The sequence below is a fragment of the Thalassophryne amazonica genome, chromosome 10, assembly GCF_902500255.1.
Source record: "Thalassophryne amazonica chromosome 10, fThaAma1.1, whole genome shotgun sequence".
Taxonomy (NCBI): Eukaryota; Metazoa; Chordata; class Actinopteri; order Batrachoidiformes; family Batrachoididae; genus Thalassophryne; species Thalassophryne amazonica.
Window position 1 is genome coordinate 61,532,367 of NC_047112.1, and position 16,499 is coordinate 61,548,865.

Consider the following 16,499-nt stretch of genomic DNA (forward strand, 5'->3'; position numbering starts at 1 on the left):
AAAAAGTTATTTTCCAGGAACTGTGAGAGATGGTCCACTGAGACGTCTGTCAGACTTCGTCACAGATCTGGTGTCTTTTCTACGTGTTGTGGGTCTTCTGTTTCTCACTCTAGGAGTTGTCAGATGAACATCATTCTCCACCATTGCTGACTGTCAACGGGCCAGGCGAGGAAAAGCTGTTTCGTAGTAAGAGTGCCGAAGTGGTGCTGACGGCAGAGAAGGAGCGGGTTAAGAAGATGCTGTCTGAGGGGTAAAAATCATTTTTTTGTTTTCTTCAGCAGGAAGTTGGAACTGTAGAAAAATCTATGACGTGATCTGCCTGATCTAGAATACCAATGTGTTTGAAAACGGTGTCTGTTTTGGCCCTTTGCAGAGGAACTCCAGTGAGTGCTCTTATAGTTTTATTTCATATTTTAATTAATGGCAAAGGCTATACGCCCAACCATTGGGCAGATAAATATAATGTCCTACCTTATTCGCCCAACCATTGGGCAGATAAGTCATACATTGAACGTTACATACACAACCGTTGGGCAGATAAATATAATGTCTTATCTTATTCGCCCAACCGTGATCGTGTATTTGACACTTTGTGCATCTAAACGACATTTTTTACCCCACGTTTTAAGGCTCTATTGTGGCGTATGTTTGACACATTTAACGGCGCCATCTTTAATTACTACAAAAACGCTGCAATGATCAAAACAGACAAACTTCATAAGCATTTTGAACTGAAGCCTGTTAACAATGACGAAACAGTTTTTGAACAAAATGCTGCCTGTTGACTGTAAGATGGTGTTAGTTTGACACTGTTCCCTGGGTGTGATGAGCCAAACAGAACCGCTTTAGATCACAGCCCCTCTGTGGGCTACAAACCCTCCCGCAGCTGGCGAAAAAATATCCACCTTTTTTCCCCTCCCATGTTGAAACCAGTCGGTTGTGGTTGGGCGTATATGCTCGTGTATTTACTTTATTGAACCAACGGTTGGGCGTATAGCCATTCCGTTAATTAATTTATAGTGCTGTATGTTAGGTCACTAGCGTTTTATATACATATAGTTTGTTGCTACCATTATCTTATAAGAACACACACTCAGTGACTATAAAACCTGCACATTATGTGTTTGATGCTGCTTCAGGGTTATTATAATATACTGGCACATTGCCTGTGGGGATCCATGGGCTCTAGATTGGGTAGTGTTTATAAAATAGGTAACTGACATTTTTCAAGGGTGGTAATACATTATGCAAAGTTAATATAATGAGTTGGAATAGCATGTGAGTCCAGAATGCTTTTAGAACCTTAGACCTCAACAGTTTTTAGAGGAAGAACTCAACTCTTATTTCCTGTTAATTCCGTAATTTTTTAATATTAATTTGCTGTCTTAATGTATTTATAAAGTGTTTAAGTTCTGTTATCAAAATACATAAGCATACCAAACGGCAAATTCAGCTCTCTCCAATTTGTCCGTAGTCAAAGTTACACACGTGCACACACACACATGCATACACATATGTGTTCACAACATATCCACAATGTTTTGCTTTGGTATTAGTAAGGATTTTCTCCACAATGAATTTGGAAAACATTTTGAAAACATTAAAGTGTAGACTCTTCAAAACATCGTAACAACTTATTTCATAATGCTGCAGTAAGATGTTCTATGTTTGAGAAGGTTTGGGGACCTTTCTTGAAAGTGTTCCACTCTCTTTGGCAGCAAAATTCACTTTGAGCAGTGTAGTTTCTTGGGGATTTTTATTATTAACAACCCCTTTTCTTTGTGGTAGGGATGGGGAGGGGTTATGTTCTCTTTACTTTTCATTTGTTATTGTTCTTACTGCACATGCTTTGCATTGACATTGACTTAATTTGTTAATATCCTCATTAATGTTTCCATGCAAATGTGTCGTTGTCAATATTGTCGAATCTCGATCTCGTTTTTTGGGTTTTTTTTTTAATGAACATCAATAAAAAAAGATTTTGAATTTAAGAAACGTTTTGGAGCAGGGGTGGTGGCCAAGTGGTTAGTGCACTCAAATCCCGTCCCTGTCACATTTCTCCATGTAATGTGGAGTTGCGTCAGGAAGGGCATCTGGTGTAAAACCTGTGCCAATTCAACGTGCAGATCCACCTTGGATTTGCTGTGGCGACCCCGAGTGCAAACGAGAGCAGCCCAAGGGACTTACTTTTTGATTGAGAAAGGTTTACAAAATGCTTTGGGTGTATTGCCACGAAACATTTTCAAAATGTTTCAGAGAGTCTACACTTGAATGTTTTCATGTTTCCCCAAAATGTTTACGATGTTTTGAAAACATGAAATTGTTTCCTGGGTGGCTATTAATCTATAGAATGGTTCTGTGTGGACTTGATATTTGATCAGTTCTTTTCCAAGCTGCACCACATTATTCACTAATACAGTGGTTCCCAGCCTTTTTTCTTCAGAATCTCCACCCCACCCAAAGAATAAAATTGATTCATTCTTCTTTTAAATTGACATAATTGGTTTCCCTTTTTTGCTTTTATTCATCCAAAGAAAATGATATTGGTAATTAGTTTTGATTGTCAACTAATGTATGTGCTATTATTGTCATGACTGGTGGTGGCTTGACACAAGAAACGGGAGGAGACCAATGCAGACCCACAGGCATGGTTCGCTTAGATTGATAAAAAGCTTCATCTGAAGACCAGGCATAGGGTTTGGTACACAGGTAGTCAAACTTAGAGGTATCAGACATGGTGCAGGCTGGGTCGTGCTCCAGAAACTAGCACAGTTCATACAAATGGCGTCGAGGAGTAATACAGGCAAAACAGAGACAGAGTCAAAAACAGGTTAAGTACAGGGCAACGATGAGGTGGAGGTCGGAGTTCACAAGCAAGGTCAAAAACACTGAAGAGCAAACAGGACAAGAAAAAAGAGGCGAGAAAGTGACAAGAGTCAACAATAGGGCAGTGAGCTGTGAGAACTGTGAGGGCTTAAATAAGAAGCAAACTAATCAAGGTGATGTGAAGCAGGTGTGTGGAAGTCCCTGTAAGGGGCGTGAGCGGGGTTAGACAAAGATTGTGCACAGTGCAAGATAGTGAGGAAGGAAAACACAGAGTGGAGTGATGAAAGAGACAAAGACGTGAGCAGGTGCAAGATCGAGAGTGGATGAAAACAGAGTAGAAAGAGTCACAGTGAGAGACGAAGACACAAGAGCTGGTGTAGGGGCAATCAAATAAGATGAGGCAGAAACTGAGAACAAAGATAAATCAGAAAAGTGAGGACAGAATACAATACAACTATGGCCAGGAACAAACTAAGCATGAACAAATGAATAATCAGAATTAAAACAAAACTAGAATGGAAAGTAATCATGACTGAAGGAAGAAATAAAAGATAACCAGGTGGCAAAACAAACTATTGGTTATCCAGCAGATAAACAAAACCGATGACTACAGAATAGTGCAATAAATAAAACAGGATAACTAATAAACAGGTAATGCAATAAATAACAAATGGAACATAATCTGAAGAGCAATACCAAAGATAAATAATAACAAAAATCTATGACTAAGCACAATACAATAAATGTGATTAACAGAACAAAACTAAGACAAACATAACTTAAAGGACAATGAGTGAACAAATACAATAACCAACTACAGAATGAATGATAACCCAAAAGTGAACCAGTGGTGAAAGCGTAACACCAAGAAAAGCAATAAACAGAATAAAACTGAGACTAACATGATAGAGTATAAACACATGAAAAGCAAAACCAGAAAATCACAGAGGAAATAACGTAAAGAACTAAGACCTAAACTCCGAGCCGGGCCCAAGCTTGACAATTATGACTTAATTGGTGAAGTTTAATTTTGATATTCTCAGTACTAACAAAACCTTGGGCATCCCCTGTGATCTTTGGTGCCCCCTTAAGGAGGGCTTGGACCCTTAACTTTTAAATAGTTTGACCCTCAGCCATTCTACCAAATGTGATCCAAATAAGACAATTCAGCATCTGCACGGTGCATGCTGGGCTGGGGTCAAAGTTCACAACTACCCAAACACACTATAATGGCAAACAGCAGTGTAAATATTGAAGACTTTGAGTGCTGAAAAAGTCAACCTTTTGAAAGAATTTTGCCAAAAACGGGGCTACAAAATGGGTAGGAAATGGAAGAAAGAACTTGTGGCCCTAACCTATGCACACATACTACAAAATGCCCTCGAAATAAAGACAATGAACAGGAGCCTGTTAATCAAAAATAGAAGTCTTTAATGCTCAGGTGGGTCGGTTTGGAGACAGTCAGAGAGGTGAGATTGAGATGGTTTGGACATGTGCAGAGGAGGGACCCAGGGTATATACGGAGACGGATGCTGAGGATGAAGCCACCAGGCTGGAGTAGAAGAGGGAAGCCAAAGAGGAGGTTTATGGATGTGGTGAGGGAGGACATGTAGGTGGTTGGTGTGACAGAGAAAGATACAGAGGACAGGGTGAGATGGAAACGACTGATCTGCTGTGGTGACCCCAAACGGGAGCAGCCAAAAAAAGACGGAGAACTCAGTTGACAAGTCCAGATCCATTGCAGCTGTCAGATGGTTGAGAAAACAAGCCATGGGCAGCAAGTGAATGGCCCCTCGCATGTATGTACACACAGGAACTCTGGATACCTTCACATGTGCTCCGGCTGTGTGTGGATGTAATTGACTGCAGTATTCACAGCACGGGGTCACACAGTAAGTCCTTTCGGATGCTCCCTTGTTTGCACTTGGGGTTGCCACATTAAATCCGAGGTGGGTTTGCATGTTGATTTGGTCCAAGTTCTACTCCGAATGCCCTTCCTAGTGCAACTCCACATTATTTGTCCTGTTCACTTTGTGTGCACTCATAATTGTTAATTCATGCATCCCACTTCAGAATTAGCTGTTGTTTTTTTTTTTTTAATTAACACACTTTATTCACAAACGTCTTTAATCATAATAAAGATTTCTTAGCTGTGACATGAACATGTTTTGCCATTTTTTCCTTTAATTTTTGACTCACTTAGGGGTTTTTTTTAATATATATATTTTAACACAGTTTTTGCTTTTCTGTAACATGCTTACTGAAACAGAAAAACAAGATGCCTCCAGTGTCCTGAGAAGTGCCACCCTTGCAAAGTAAAGAAAATAATGTGTAATATTCTCCAGACAGAGAGGAATGGACTATATTAGAGCAGAGCTCTCCAAAGCAGCTTTGACACCAAAAGCTGCAGGTTTTCTCCACAGCAGCTGTTCTGCTTATTCCTATGGAGCCTTGTAACATTTATTTTTGGTTTACTGGTATTATTTGATAGTGTATGACAGCATATTCAAACAGATTTTTCATGAGGGAATTCATTCATTACATTTATCAGTATTCTACTTGCTTTGTTTTACAACATTGGCAGTGAAAAGAATGCAGAGAAACTGAACATCCACATAAAACCTCTGATAGCTCAGGAGGAAAACTAGCTTGAAGCAATGCATTCAGCATAAAATAATAATAAAAACCCATAACAATAATGTACAAAATACACAGATAAAAATAACATAAAAACACAACACATAAATTATTTATTAAGGTTTGCAGCTGTATATCCCATAGTCACTGTGGTGATGTATCTTAAAGCTATAGTGTATAAGATTTAGTGCCATCTAGTGGTGAGATTGCAGATTGCATTATGCTGTCACGGCAGTGATTAGGGATGGGCATCAAAAACCAGCTCCAGTTAAGAATCAATAAGAAATGATTTGATCCACCAACATCAATAGCCTTTTTTGCTTAACGATTCCCTTATCGGAGCTAGTTGGTGGTCAAATATAGCCCAGACCACTCGCCTTGACGAAAACAAGTTCATTTTTGTCTCTCGCATGCTCTGCTGAGGAAACGATTAGCTGCACTAACAGTGGGAACGAATCCGAAGAATTACCCAGAATGACAATGAATGTGAATAACTTAAGTACTTTTATGCATTTTTTGTGGTTTTGTGAGGCATTTTGTGAATGCAAAAATGCACTCCTGTGATATAAACCAAACGCACCCTTGCCCCGCTGAGGAAACCAGATTAGCTGCACAATCTGTCGGTCTGAGTCCGACAATTTACCCAGACTGACAACAAATATGAGTAAATTAATTTTATGCATTTTTGTGTGGTTTCTTGAGGCATTTTGTAGCTGCAGAAATGCATTCTGACCTCAAAATGTGCTCCTGTGATATAAACCAAGCACACTCTCTTCTTCTGTGGTGTTTAATGGCAGCTGACATCCTTATTGTTGCATTGCTGCCACCTTCTGCATCAGTCCGTTATAGCAGTACTAAATACTCTCGAGTACCTTGTCTTTAGAGTATTTAAAATTGCTAACACTTTTCCTTCCCACTTTAACTTAATCTTTATTTAACCAGGTCAGTCCCATTGTGATCAAGCTCTCTTTTACAAGGGAGACCTGGTAAATTCTAAAGTTTCCAATTCACTTAACCTGCTGATCCTATGTCTAAAATACTTCCAACAAAAACTTCTTTCAGGCCTATTCATCTAAATTCTGAGAGAAACTCTCACCTTTCTCAGGAATATTTATTACAGTACAGGAGGACATCTCTAATCACCAAAATTTCACATTTATTTACTTTGACTCAATAAAATGTTGCTGACATAGAAAAGCTGTAAAGACTACTTTTTGTACACAGAAAATTCACAGGAGGTATTAATAAGGGAATTGATAAGCAATGGTGGGCACAGCTAACCAAAAACAAAAAATTAGCTTCGATAACTAGTAATCAGTTAACTGAAAAGTTATCTTTTTCAACGTTAAACTGATAAACTGCCTAAAAACGTATCGGAAGCTACAGATAACTGATAACTTTCATTTTTACCTCCCATATGCTATCAGCTGCTAAGAAGCTGATTTTGAGTTGAAACACCCCAAACCTTCTAACACAGGGGTGGGCATCGAGGGCCGAGACACTGCAGGTTTTCCATGCAACCATTCACCTCAGCAGGTGGGTTGCTGATGAGCTTCTCCTCTGAACATAAACACCTGGTTGTCAATGAAATCACCTGCTGAGACACCTGATCATTAATGAAATCACCTGCTGAGGTGACTGGTTGCACGGAAAACCTGCAGTGTCTCGGCCCTTTATGGCACATGATTGTCCACCCCTGTTCTAACAGAACCAACCTGTTATGTGTCGGACGCAGCCCGGAGAACCGACCAGCGTTTGAAGGACCCAGTATAAAATAAGCAGAGCACGGTACAAAGGATAACAGAGTTTAATGAACATAACAGTGCTGTGAAAAAATATAAAAGTGCGCGGTCTGGCGTGGTGGTTTTGCGGTGCGTTCCCAGCAGCGCCAACGGTCCGGAGCCAGAACCAATTCGGACCCAAGGACCCCGCCGACACCCCCCAGGTGGCCGCGACAAACCGAGTCTGTGAAAGAAGGAATCATTATGTGAGTCCACACTCAACACACAGAGAGACCACTCAAAGGTGCACAAACAGCAAACACTTCCTGGCTTAATTACTAATCAGCTTCCCACCCTGCAGGCATGGAACATCCAGTTCACAAAACTCCACTGCAGTGGAAGCTGATTACACGACCAACATACAGCTCAATATAATAAGGTGTGAGGGACACCACATTTACTGACTGTATAAATGTTAGTCACAAAATCTAACGTACCTCAGGAAGTGTGCTGACGAGCATGAGACCTCACCCCCTCCTCTTTCACAGACCATGCATCAAACCTGGACGTTCTCTGCATCCACTGATGATGAGATGGCTCCCGAGACGACGATCTCACCTGTCTGGTCACAAGGTCGAGTCTCTGGCAAATACACACTGTGTACTCCAGTCTTAAATGCCACCATGTTCCAATCCATGTAGATGCACCACAGCTGTGAGTCCTGACGAGCCGCAGGTGATCAGCCTCAGGTGATCAGGGTGAGGTCCTGATAAACTCAGCTACACAGCCACTCAGTCCCAAATGCAAGCCACCTGGAAGGAAAAACAAAAGACAGGACAGAAAACAGAAACAAAAGGCAGCCAGGCCCCCCCAGCCACACAACACAACCCAAACAGACAATGAGCCAGTGCTTCTGTCTTTGTGCGCTCTGCCCCCTACTGTAGGAAAGCATCATTTACCCTGACAGGATACAGTGGGCCCACAATGAGGCAGAGGTCTTGAAATGGAAAGCAGGTTTGAATTATGGTTTTGCTTTAAAAATAAAATTTTCCAGATAGAATAACTACATTAATGTAAACTCTTAAAATGTACAAAGTGATATATAACACATATCTGTTAATTTCAAAATAATGCACTAATTCTGAAGATTTGAACATTAACACACAGATGCCCAGAGGGGATTATGGGTAACTAAGCCTCCGCTCATACTGATTGGTTGATTCATTCATTCTATGTAAAAACCAACACAAGTGAATAAACGTAACGTGTTGGTGTTTACAAATAAATGTGCTTTTGTAAAATGTCATTTTTTTCATTTGTATAAAAAAAGAAAGCTAGACAGTGCCTAAGCGCACGTGTGATGACATCACAACTCTATCTGGTTAGGGAGACAAGGTTTCTTTCAGGAACAAGAACTGTCAAAAAACTTTCTCGTGTGTGGTTGGAATTGTGTGGCGATAGGAATCGCCTTTTGAATGCTCGAATAATGATGTCAGTCACACAAAGAAATCAAATAAAAGTGAAAACATGTTCGGTGCTGTGTCATAACGCATCAGTCAGTCGCTCCGTGAGGAGGCATCATAACATCCGATCGGTTACAGGCTTGGTGCAGTGTTAGATCAATTAGTCGCTCTGTGAGGCGTCATAACATCCGATTGGTTAGCGGCTCAGTGCAGTGTTATAACAGATCAATCAGTCACATGGCAAGATAATTAGGCTGATATCGGACCCGATCTTCCCCTTCCGACAATCTTAAGGACGCCCCGACAATTATGATGATGCTAAATATAATCTTATCAGATATTCCTGCCATGTGTGGTGTGTTAAGAAGGATGTGAGGAGCTAAATGTGACATGCAGCCAATCAGAAAGTGAGGTGTTTGACATGGCAATGTTCGTGTGTGAAATCTGTTTGTGTGTGTTGTTTTACTGTGTGGCTGACACCACACACTGTACAACTAAACCTGTCAGATCTATGATTTTTTTTTTTTAAATCTCCACGTGTGTGGTCTCTAAGGTTTTGAAAACCAACAGATAATTTTAAAATCCTGCGGTTGACAACACTGCAATATAACCGGTTGCCAGTAGATGGCAGTGTTCTATGCATTTTGATGCCGGTTATATCACATGGCCTGAATCACAATTTAACAGACTTTTCGGCTTTTGGAGAAGCAACCTGGGCTTCTTCTGGCATTTTTACATAAAACAAACACAATAACAATGTCTATAAACCCAGAGAATATATTCACGAGAGTTTTAGGCACAATATACAAAGAGTTTAATGCTGTTGTCAGTGTGGAGCCTGATCAGAGTGTCTCAAATGCATTTCTCCTGTCGTGAACTTTTACCCAAAATGCACTGCGCACACACCATGTCCACACTTAAACCTTTAAAATTAGTCCAATACTTTAAAACTAAAACATATATCTGATATTTTTACTTTATAAAACTTCAGACGTGACGTTAATTTAAATAACTTGTCCAAAATTAGTTTGGTTAAAATTTTTAACATAAGTTAAAATTGTATGCCTCTGGATGACTTAGGTGATATTGCTAGTGTATCACTATGGGGTTAAAAGAAATTAGCTTTTTCTTTTCTATGACCAGTTCTCCTTTGCCTGCAGAGGATAGAGCAGTTTATTCTAGAACTAGCTCTTCTCTGTTTGTAGAGGTTAGAAATGCACTTCTACTACAAAAAGCTTACTCTGCAAAAATGTTAGCGGACTAAAAATTATCGGACCAAAACTTATGGGAAGATAATTAGTCCGATGATGGTTTCCATAGTTATCTGAAAAGCTAATCCGATAATGAAAACATTATGTTCGATGGTTAGCAGATTTGCGGAACGGTGCCCACCACTGTTGATAAGGAATCGGATTGATAAGCGGAATCGATAATGTCATCGATATCGATAAAATCTTATCAATATCCATCCCTAGTAATGATTTTGTTTTCCTTCACGTTTGGTGCTTTGTTAATGGGGATTCATGCTCTTTTGTGTTCTTGTTACAAAAATGAGGGTTCTTAAACTTGTTAGCCTGCGCTAGCAACCAGTCGACAGCAATGTAGGGAGCAACTTCAGTCTTTTTTTTCCCCCATCAGTCCTACAGACACAATGCAAACTGTGACAAGTAGAGTAATTATCTCTTTTGAGTGACTGGTGGTGCAACATGGGGGCCTCCATGAGGGGGCCCACTCCCATATAGATATGAAGGACTCATTCTCAGCTCATGAAAACACATTGATTCATTGTTAGAGGTAATTATACACAAATAAACAGATAGTTATGAATGCTACATTCCATTTCTGCTCATAAACATCCCTAAATCCTACACATTGTAGCTTTTTATTTCTTTTAATTTCGTTGTACCTTGTGCATAATGACAATAAAAAGCATTCTATTCTTCTATTCTTTAAACAAATAAACAATCCTATTGTTCGGTCACATTGAAAATTCAGTTAATTTTTAAATTAGGACTCATTTTGAGCTTTATTTTACAAATAACAGGGCAGCTTGGAAATCTTATGGTGAATCAACAAAATCTTGTTTATTCTTCGATATAACTCAAAAGAAGACGTTTCCAGGACTCTTTCACTTATGTTTCTGTAGCATAGATGTCAGGCAGATTAGAAATGAGTTGAATTTTCTCCTCATTTCCTCCTCAAGGAATTTTGTAAAAGCATCATTTTAAATTGAATGTATGAATAGTCCTTGCAGAGAATCAAACTGGTGTCTTAAAAATGAAAGTGGCATTTTACCAAAAAAACTAACAGAACATCAGAAATGTATTATACTTTTCAAAAATACAAGAAATATTTCACTTCTTTTTGCTGTAAAGTACAAAATGTGATGACAGCCGGGAGGACTGTAAGTGCGAGCTGTCAGCGGCAGTGAGCGTGAGCGCTGTCAAGTCCCCTTTTTCCCAACTGTTGTTCAAAAGCATCACAGACTGTAATCAGGAGTGTGCATGTGCACGGAAACATCCTGCTTTCTTCACAAAAGGAATGGATTGGATGTTGTAGAAGAGTGGCGGTGAGTCAGGCTAAAAGCAAAAAGTGCCTTCCGACATTTAAAGTCATTAGAGAAATGTGTGTGTGTGAGGACTTCTCTGACTGGTCCTAATTTTTCTACTGATTTCTTCAAAGGGTCATTTCAGGGTGAAGACCTCCTTCACATTTGGTTTAAATTTGTACATCCATCATTTATCAGCTTACCATTTGTCATTATTGATCGGTTCACTTTCCATTAAAAACAAAAATAGTACCTGCTTTACATTGTGTTATCTGATTTTATTTTGTGATTGCTTGACATTTACGCGGGTTTGTTTCCTCTATTGCTATGGTAAACACTTTATATGCGAAAGTGCTCTGCTTTATTAAATATCCCGTGTAAATCCTGACCTTTCCTACATATTATTAAGGGATGACACAATGCCTGCATCATTTTATTGTTTTTTTCTGCCGTCCCCCTTGATTTTTCAAACAATTTGTAGTAATGTAGTTATTAGAAAGTATCTTTATTTCTGTGGTAAAGACTGTCCTCCGCACGTCTGTCTCAATGTGCCGAAAAAGTGCTTTCGTCCACATCTTTTCACAATTCCTGTGCTAGTCAGATGACATACCGGATCAAGACAGCGTCCAGTTTAGAAATGAACGGCACATTCCACTGTTACAGGAGGTTTTGTCATGGAAAGAGGAGCGGAATTCCGCGCATCGCGGTGGAGCTGCATAGCACAAAGCAACGCCGTGATGAAGCCTCACAGGACATGTTGGGGCATGTCCAGCTCATGCTAAATTTCTCGGATAATCACACGACTGAAAAGCAACCGACAGCCGTCTGAAATCCACCTGAAAGCCGTCCTGTGAGACCAACATGGAGGTGGTTTTGTGCCGCGTCATGTACGGCTCGTGGCGCGTCCCTCCACTTTTCTTTCCATGAAAAAAACTCCTGTAACAGTGGGATGTGCCGAAAAAGTGCTGATGTCCACGCCTTCTGCCTTTTTGTGAAAGTCAGATGACGTCCCGGATCAACAAAGCCTTCACGTTGGAAATGATCTGGTTGTTTCAGCGGGGTTTGAGCCTGTCGATTGGCGCTCGGAGCGCGGCGCGCTCTCAGCAGTTGTGGGCGGTCTTTAAACCGTCTGGATCACTCAATCTGTGTAATCCCCATAAAATCGTCCCTGAAAGCCATATTAATTTTCCGAACGGTGTCCACCTGGAGGTCTCTCACAGTTTCTGGAAAAAAATTGATGCAGCAAAGCTCCAAATCGTTCAGACATTTATTCGCAATAAAAAAAACGAGAGGGTGGACCAGTGCTCACACAAAGCCTGCTCACAGGCGAATGACGCAACCGACAGGCGTGAAAAAACTCACGCATGCGCATGAAGGTTCAAGCTTGGCTGATGCAATCACACACAATTCAAATCCATATGGATATCCATACTTTTCTAACAGACCTCGTATATGACTGATATCAATGACGGGCATTTTAATAAGTCTACATTATGATTATTATTACTAGTGCAGGGTGCACTAGACCATCACCTCCCCATGTGATGGTAATGGGTGTCACATAATGCAATACTAACAGGCTTAGCATGAAAACCTATAAGCATCACACAATGCAATGCTAACATTAGCATGCACTGAGTGCATCCATTTTGAACAACATTGTTTATATTGTGCTTAAAAAATGTAGTTACTTGAGTTTTTCTATGGACAGACTAACATGCACACATGGACAAAATTGTTGGTACCCCTCTATTTTGTGTACACATTTTAATATATGGTCAGAAATGAACGCAAACAATGCAATGAATGAATGAATGAAAACTGTTTATTTCGAACATTTGATACAACAATTACAAGATAGATCAGTGAAGACAACAAAAAAGTTTCTACTGTGTACCCAACATGTCCGAAAAGGGGTAGGGTGAAGCATCAGCTTATTTTTCCCTACCCCTTCTTCCCCACAACCAGTGATACCCTTTGCCACATATGCGCATAGATTCTTACACACCTAAACCGATATCAATATATATATATATATATATATATATATATATATATACACTCAACAAAAATATAAACGCAACACTTTTGGTTTTGCTCCCATTTTGTATGAGATGAACTCAAAGATCTAAAACTTTTTCCACATACACAATATCACCATTTCCCTCAAATATTGTTCACAAACCAGTCTAAATCTGTGATAGTGAGCACTTCTCCTTTGCTGAGATAATCCATCCCACCTCACAGGTGTGCCATATCAAGATGTTGATTAGACACCATGATTAGTGCACAGGTGTGACTGTCCTTAGACTGTCCACAATAAAAGGCCACTCTGAAAGGTGCAGTTTTGTTTTATTGGGGGGGGGGGGGGGGGGTACCAGTCAGTATCTGGTGTGACCACCATTTGTCTTATGCAGTGCAACACATCTCCTTCACATAGAGTTGATTAGGTTGTCAATTGTGGCCTGTGGAATGTTGGTCCACTCCTCTTCAATGGCTGTGTGAAGTTGCTGGATATTGGCAGGAACTGGTACACGCTGTTGTATATGCCGGTCCAGAGCATCCCAAACATGCTCAATGGGTGACATGTCCGGTGAGTATGCCGGCCATGCAAGAACTGGGACATTTTCAGCTTCCAAGAATTGTGTACAGATCCTTGCAACATGGGGCCGTGCATTATCCTGCTGCAACATGAGGTGATGTTCTTGGATGTATGGCACAACAATGGGCCTCAGGATCTCATCACGGTATCTCTGTGCATTCAAAATGCCATCAATAAAATGCACCTGTGTTCTTCGTCCATAACAGTCGCCTGCCCATACCATAACCCCACCGCCACCATGGGCCACTCGATCCACAACATTGACATCAGAAAACCGCTCACCCACACGACGCCACACACGCTGTCTGCCATCTGCCCTGGACAGTGTGAACCGGGATTCATCCGTGAAGAGAACACCTCTCCAACGTGCCAAACGCCAGCGAATGTGAACATTTGCCCACTCAAGTCGGTTACGACGACAAACTGGAGTCAGGTCGAGACCCCGATGAGGACGACGTGCATGCAGATGAGCTTCCCTGAGATGGTTTCTGACAGTTTGTGCAGAAATTCTTTGGTTATGCAAACCGATTGTTTCAGCAGCTATCCGAGTGGCTGGTCTCAGACGATCTTGGAGGTGAACATGCTGGATGTGGAGGTCCTGGGCTGGTGTGGTTACACGTGGTCTGCGGTTGTGAGGCTGGTTGGATGTACTGCCAAATTCTCTGAAACGCCTTTGGAGACGGCTTATGGTAGAGAAATGAACATTCAATACACGAGCAACAGCTCTGGTTGACATTCCTGCTGTCAGCATGCCAACTGCACGCTCCCTCAAATCTTGCGACATCTGTGGCATTGTGCTGTGTGATAAAACTGCACCTTTCAGAGTGGCCTTTTATTGTGGACAGTCTAAGGCACACCTGTGCACTAATCATGGTGTCTAATCAGCATCTTGGTATGGCACACCTGTGAGGTGGGATGGATTATCTCAGCAAAGGAGACGTGCTCACTATCACAGATTTAGACTGGTTTGTGAACAATATTTGAGGGAAATGGTGATATTGTGTATGTGGAAAAAGTTTTAGATCTTTGAGTTCATCTCATACAAAATGGGAGCAAAACCAAAAGTGTTGCGTTTATATTTTTGTTGAGTGTATATATATATATATGTATATACACAAACATAAATATACACCTACACATACCTACTTACATACAAAATACTATATATTTACAAGCCGAAGCAAAAAACAAAAACACCCTAACCTTCATTACCCTTCCTCCTCCCTATACCTAGAAAAAAAACATATTTTTGTACCGCTGTTTGAACTGGTTCATGCTTGGACATTGCTTGAGCCCCACTCCCAATCTGTTCCACATCCTCACCCCACAGACAGAAATACAGAAACCTTTTAATGTTGTTCGTGCCCACTGATGCTTTAAATTAAATTTCCCCCTCAGACTGCAATCCCCTGATCTGTTAAAAAACATATTTTTAATATTTGCTGGAAGTAAATTGTTTATTGCTTTATAGACGATTTGTACTGTTTGAAAATGAACCAAGTCTGTGAATTTTAAGAATTTGGATTGTAAAAATAGTGGATTTGTATGATCTCTATAGCCAGTATTATGAATAATTCTTATAGCTCTTTTCTGCATTACTGATGGTGATTGTGTTGTACCTTTATAAGTATTACCCCATACCTCTGCACAGTACTGTAAATATGGTAAAACCAGTGAGCAGTAAAGAATGCGGAGTGAGTTGTGGTCCAGAATGTTTCGCTTTGTTTAGAACTGAAATGCTTCTTGACAGTTTACTTTGTATATGTTTTATATGAGTCTTCCAGTTTATCTTATCTATTATCACCCCCAGAAACTTATTTTCATGTACCCTTTCAATATCTACCCCCTCGACTTGTAACTGAACCTGTATGTCTGTATTACAATAGCCAAATAACATGTATTTTGTTTTACTTAAGTTTACTGATAATTTGTTTCTGTCAAACCATATTTTCAATTTTCCCATTTCTATACTGATCCTCCTCAGTAACTCCTGCAAATCCCCCCCTGAACAAAAAAAATGCTTGTGTCATCTGCAAATAATACTAATTTTAATATTTTAGAAACATTGACAATATCATTTATATAAATTAGAAACAGTTTTGGACCCAATACTGACCCCTGTGGGACGCCACAAGCATTGTCCAAGCATGATGATGTATATTCCCCCAACTTCACAAACTGTTTTCTGTTACTTAAGTAGCTTCTCACCCAGTGCAACACCAACCCCCTAATCCCATACTGTTCAAGTTTATTGATTAATATGTCATGATTGATTGTATCAAAAGCCTTTTTAAGGTCTATAAATATTCCAACTGAATGTAATTTGTGGTCTATGGCATTTGTAATCTCCTCAACTGATTTTATTAACGCAAGTGATGTTGAACTATGTGCTCTGAATCCATATTGACTATCAGTAAGTAATTTATGTTTATTTATGAATTTGTCTAATCTATTATTGAATAACTTTTCTAATAATTTGGAAAATTGTGGAAGCAAAGAAACAGGTCTATAATTTGTGAAGTGGTGTCTATCCCCAGTCTTATACAGCGGCACAACCTTAGCTATTTTCATTTGATTGGGAAATTTACCGGTTTGAAATAAGTTACAGATGTATGTTAATGGTTCTACAATCCATTCAATGACCTGTTTTACCACCACCATATCAATTTCATTTAAATCGGTAGATGTTTTATATTTACAAT

General features: G+C 40.0%; 1 protein-coding gene across 4 annotated transcripts in view; it reads left to right on the forward strand.

The window, feature by feature from the left end:
- Window positions 1-16,499, forward strand: part of LOC117518860 (homer protein homolog 3-like) — a 158,825-nt gene that overhangs the window by 118,094 nt on the left and 24,232 nt on the right. For all 4 annotated transcript variants that reach the window (XM_034180099.1, XM_034180097.1, XM_034180098.1 and 1 more), the window contains one exon: window positions 114-250. In XM_034180099.1, coding sequence (XP_034035990.1) covers window positions 114-250 — 137 coding nt within the window. The remainder of the gene's footprint in view (window positions 1-113; window positions 251-16,499) is intronic.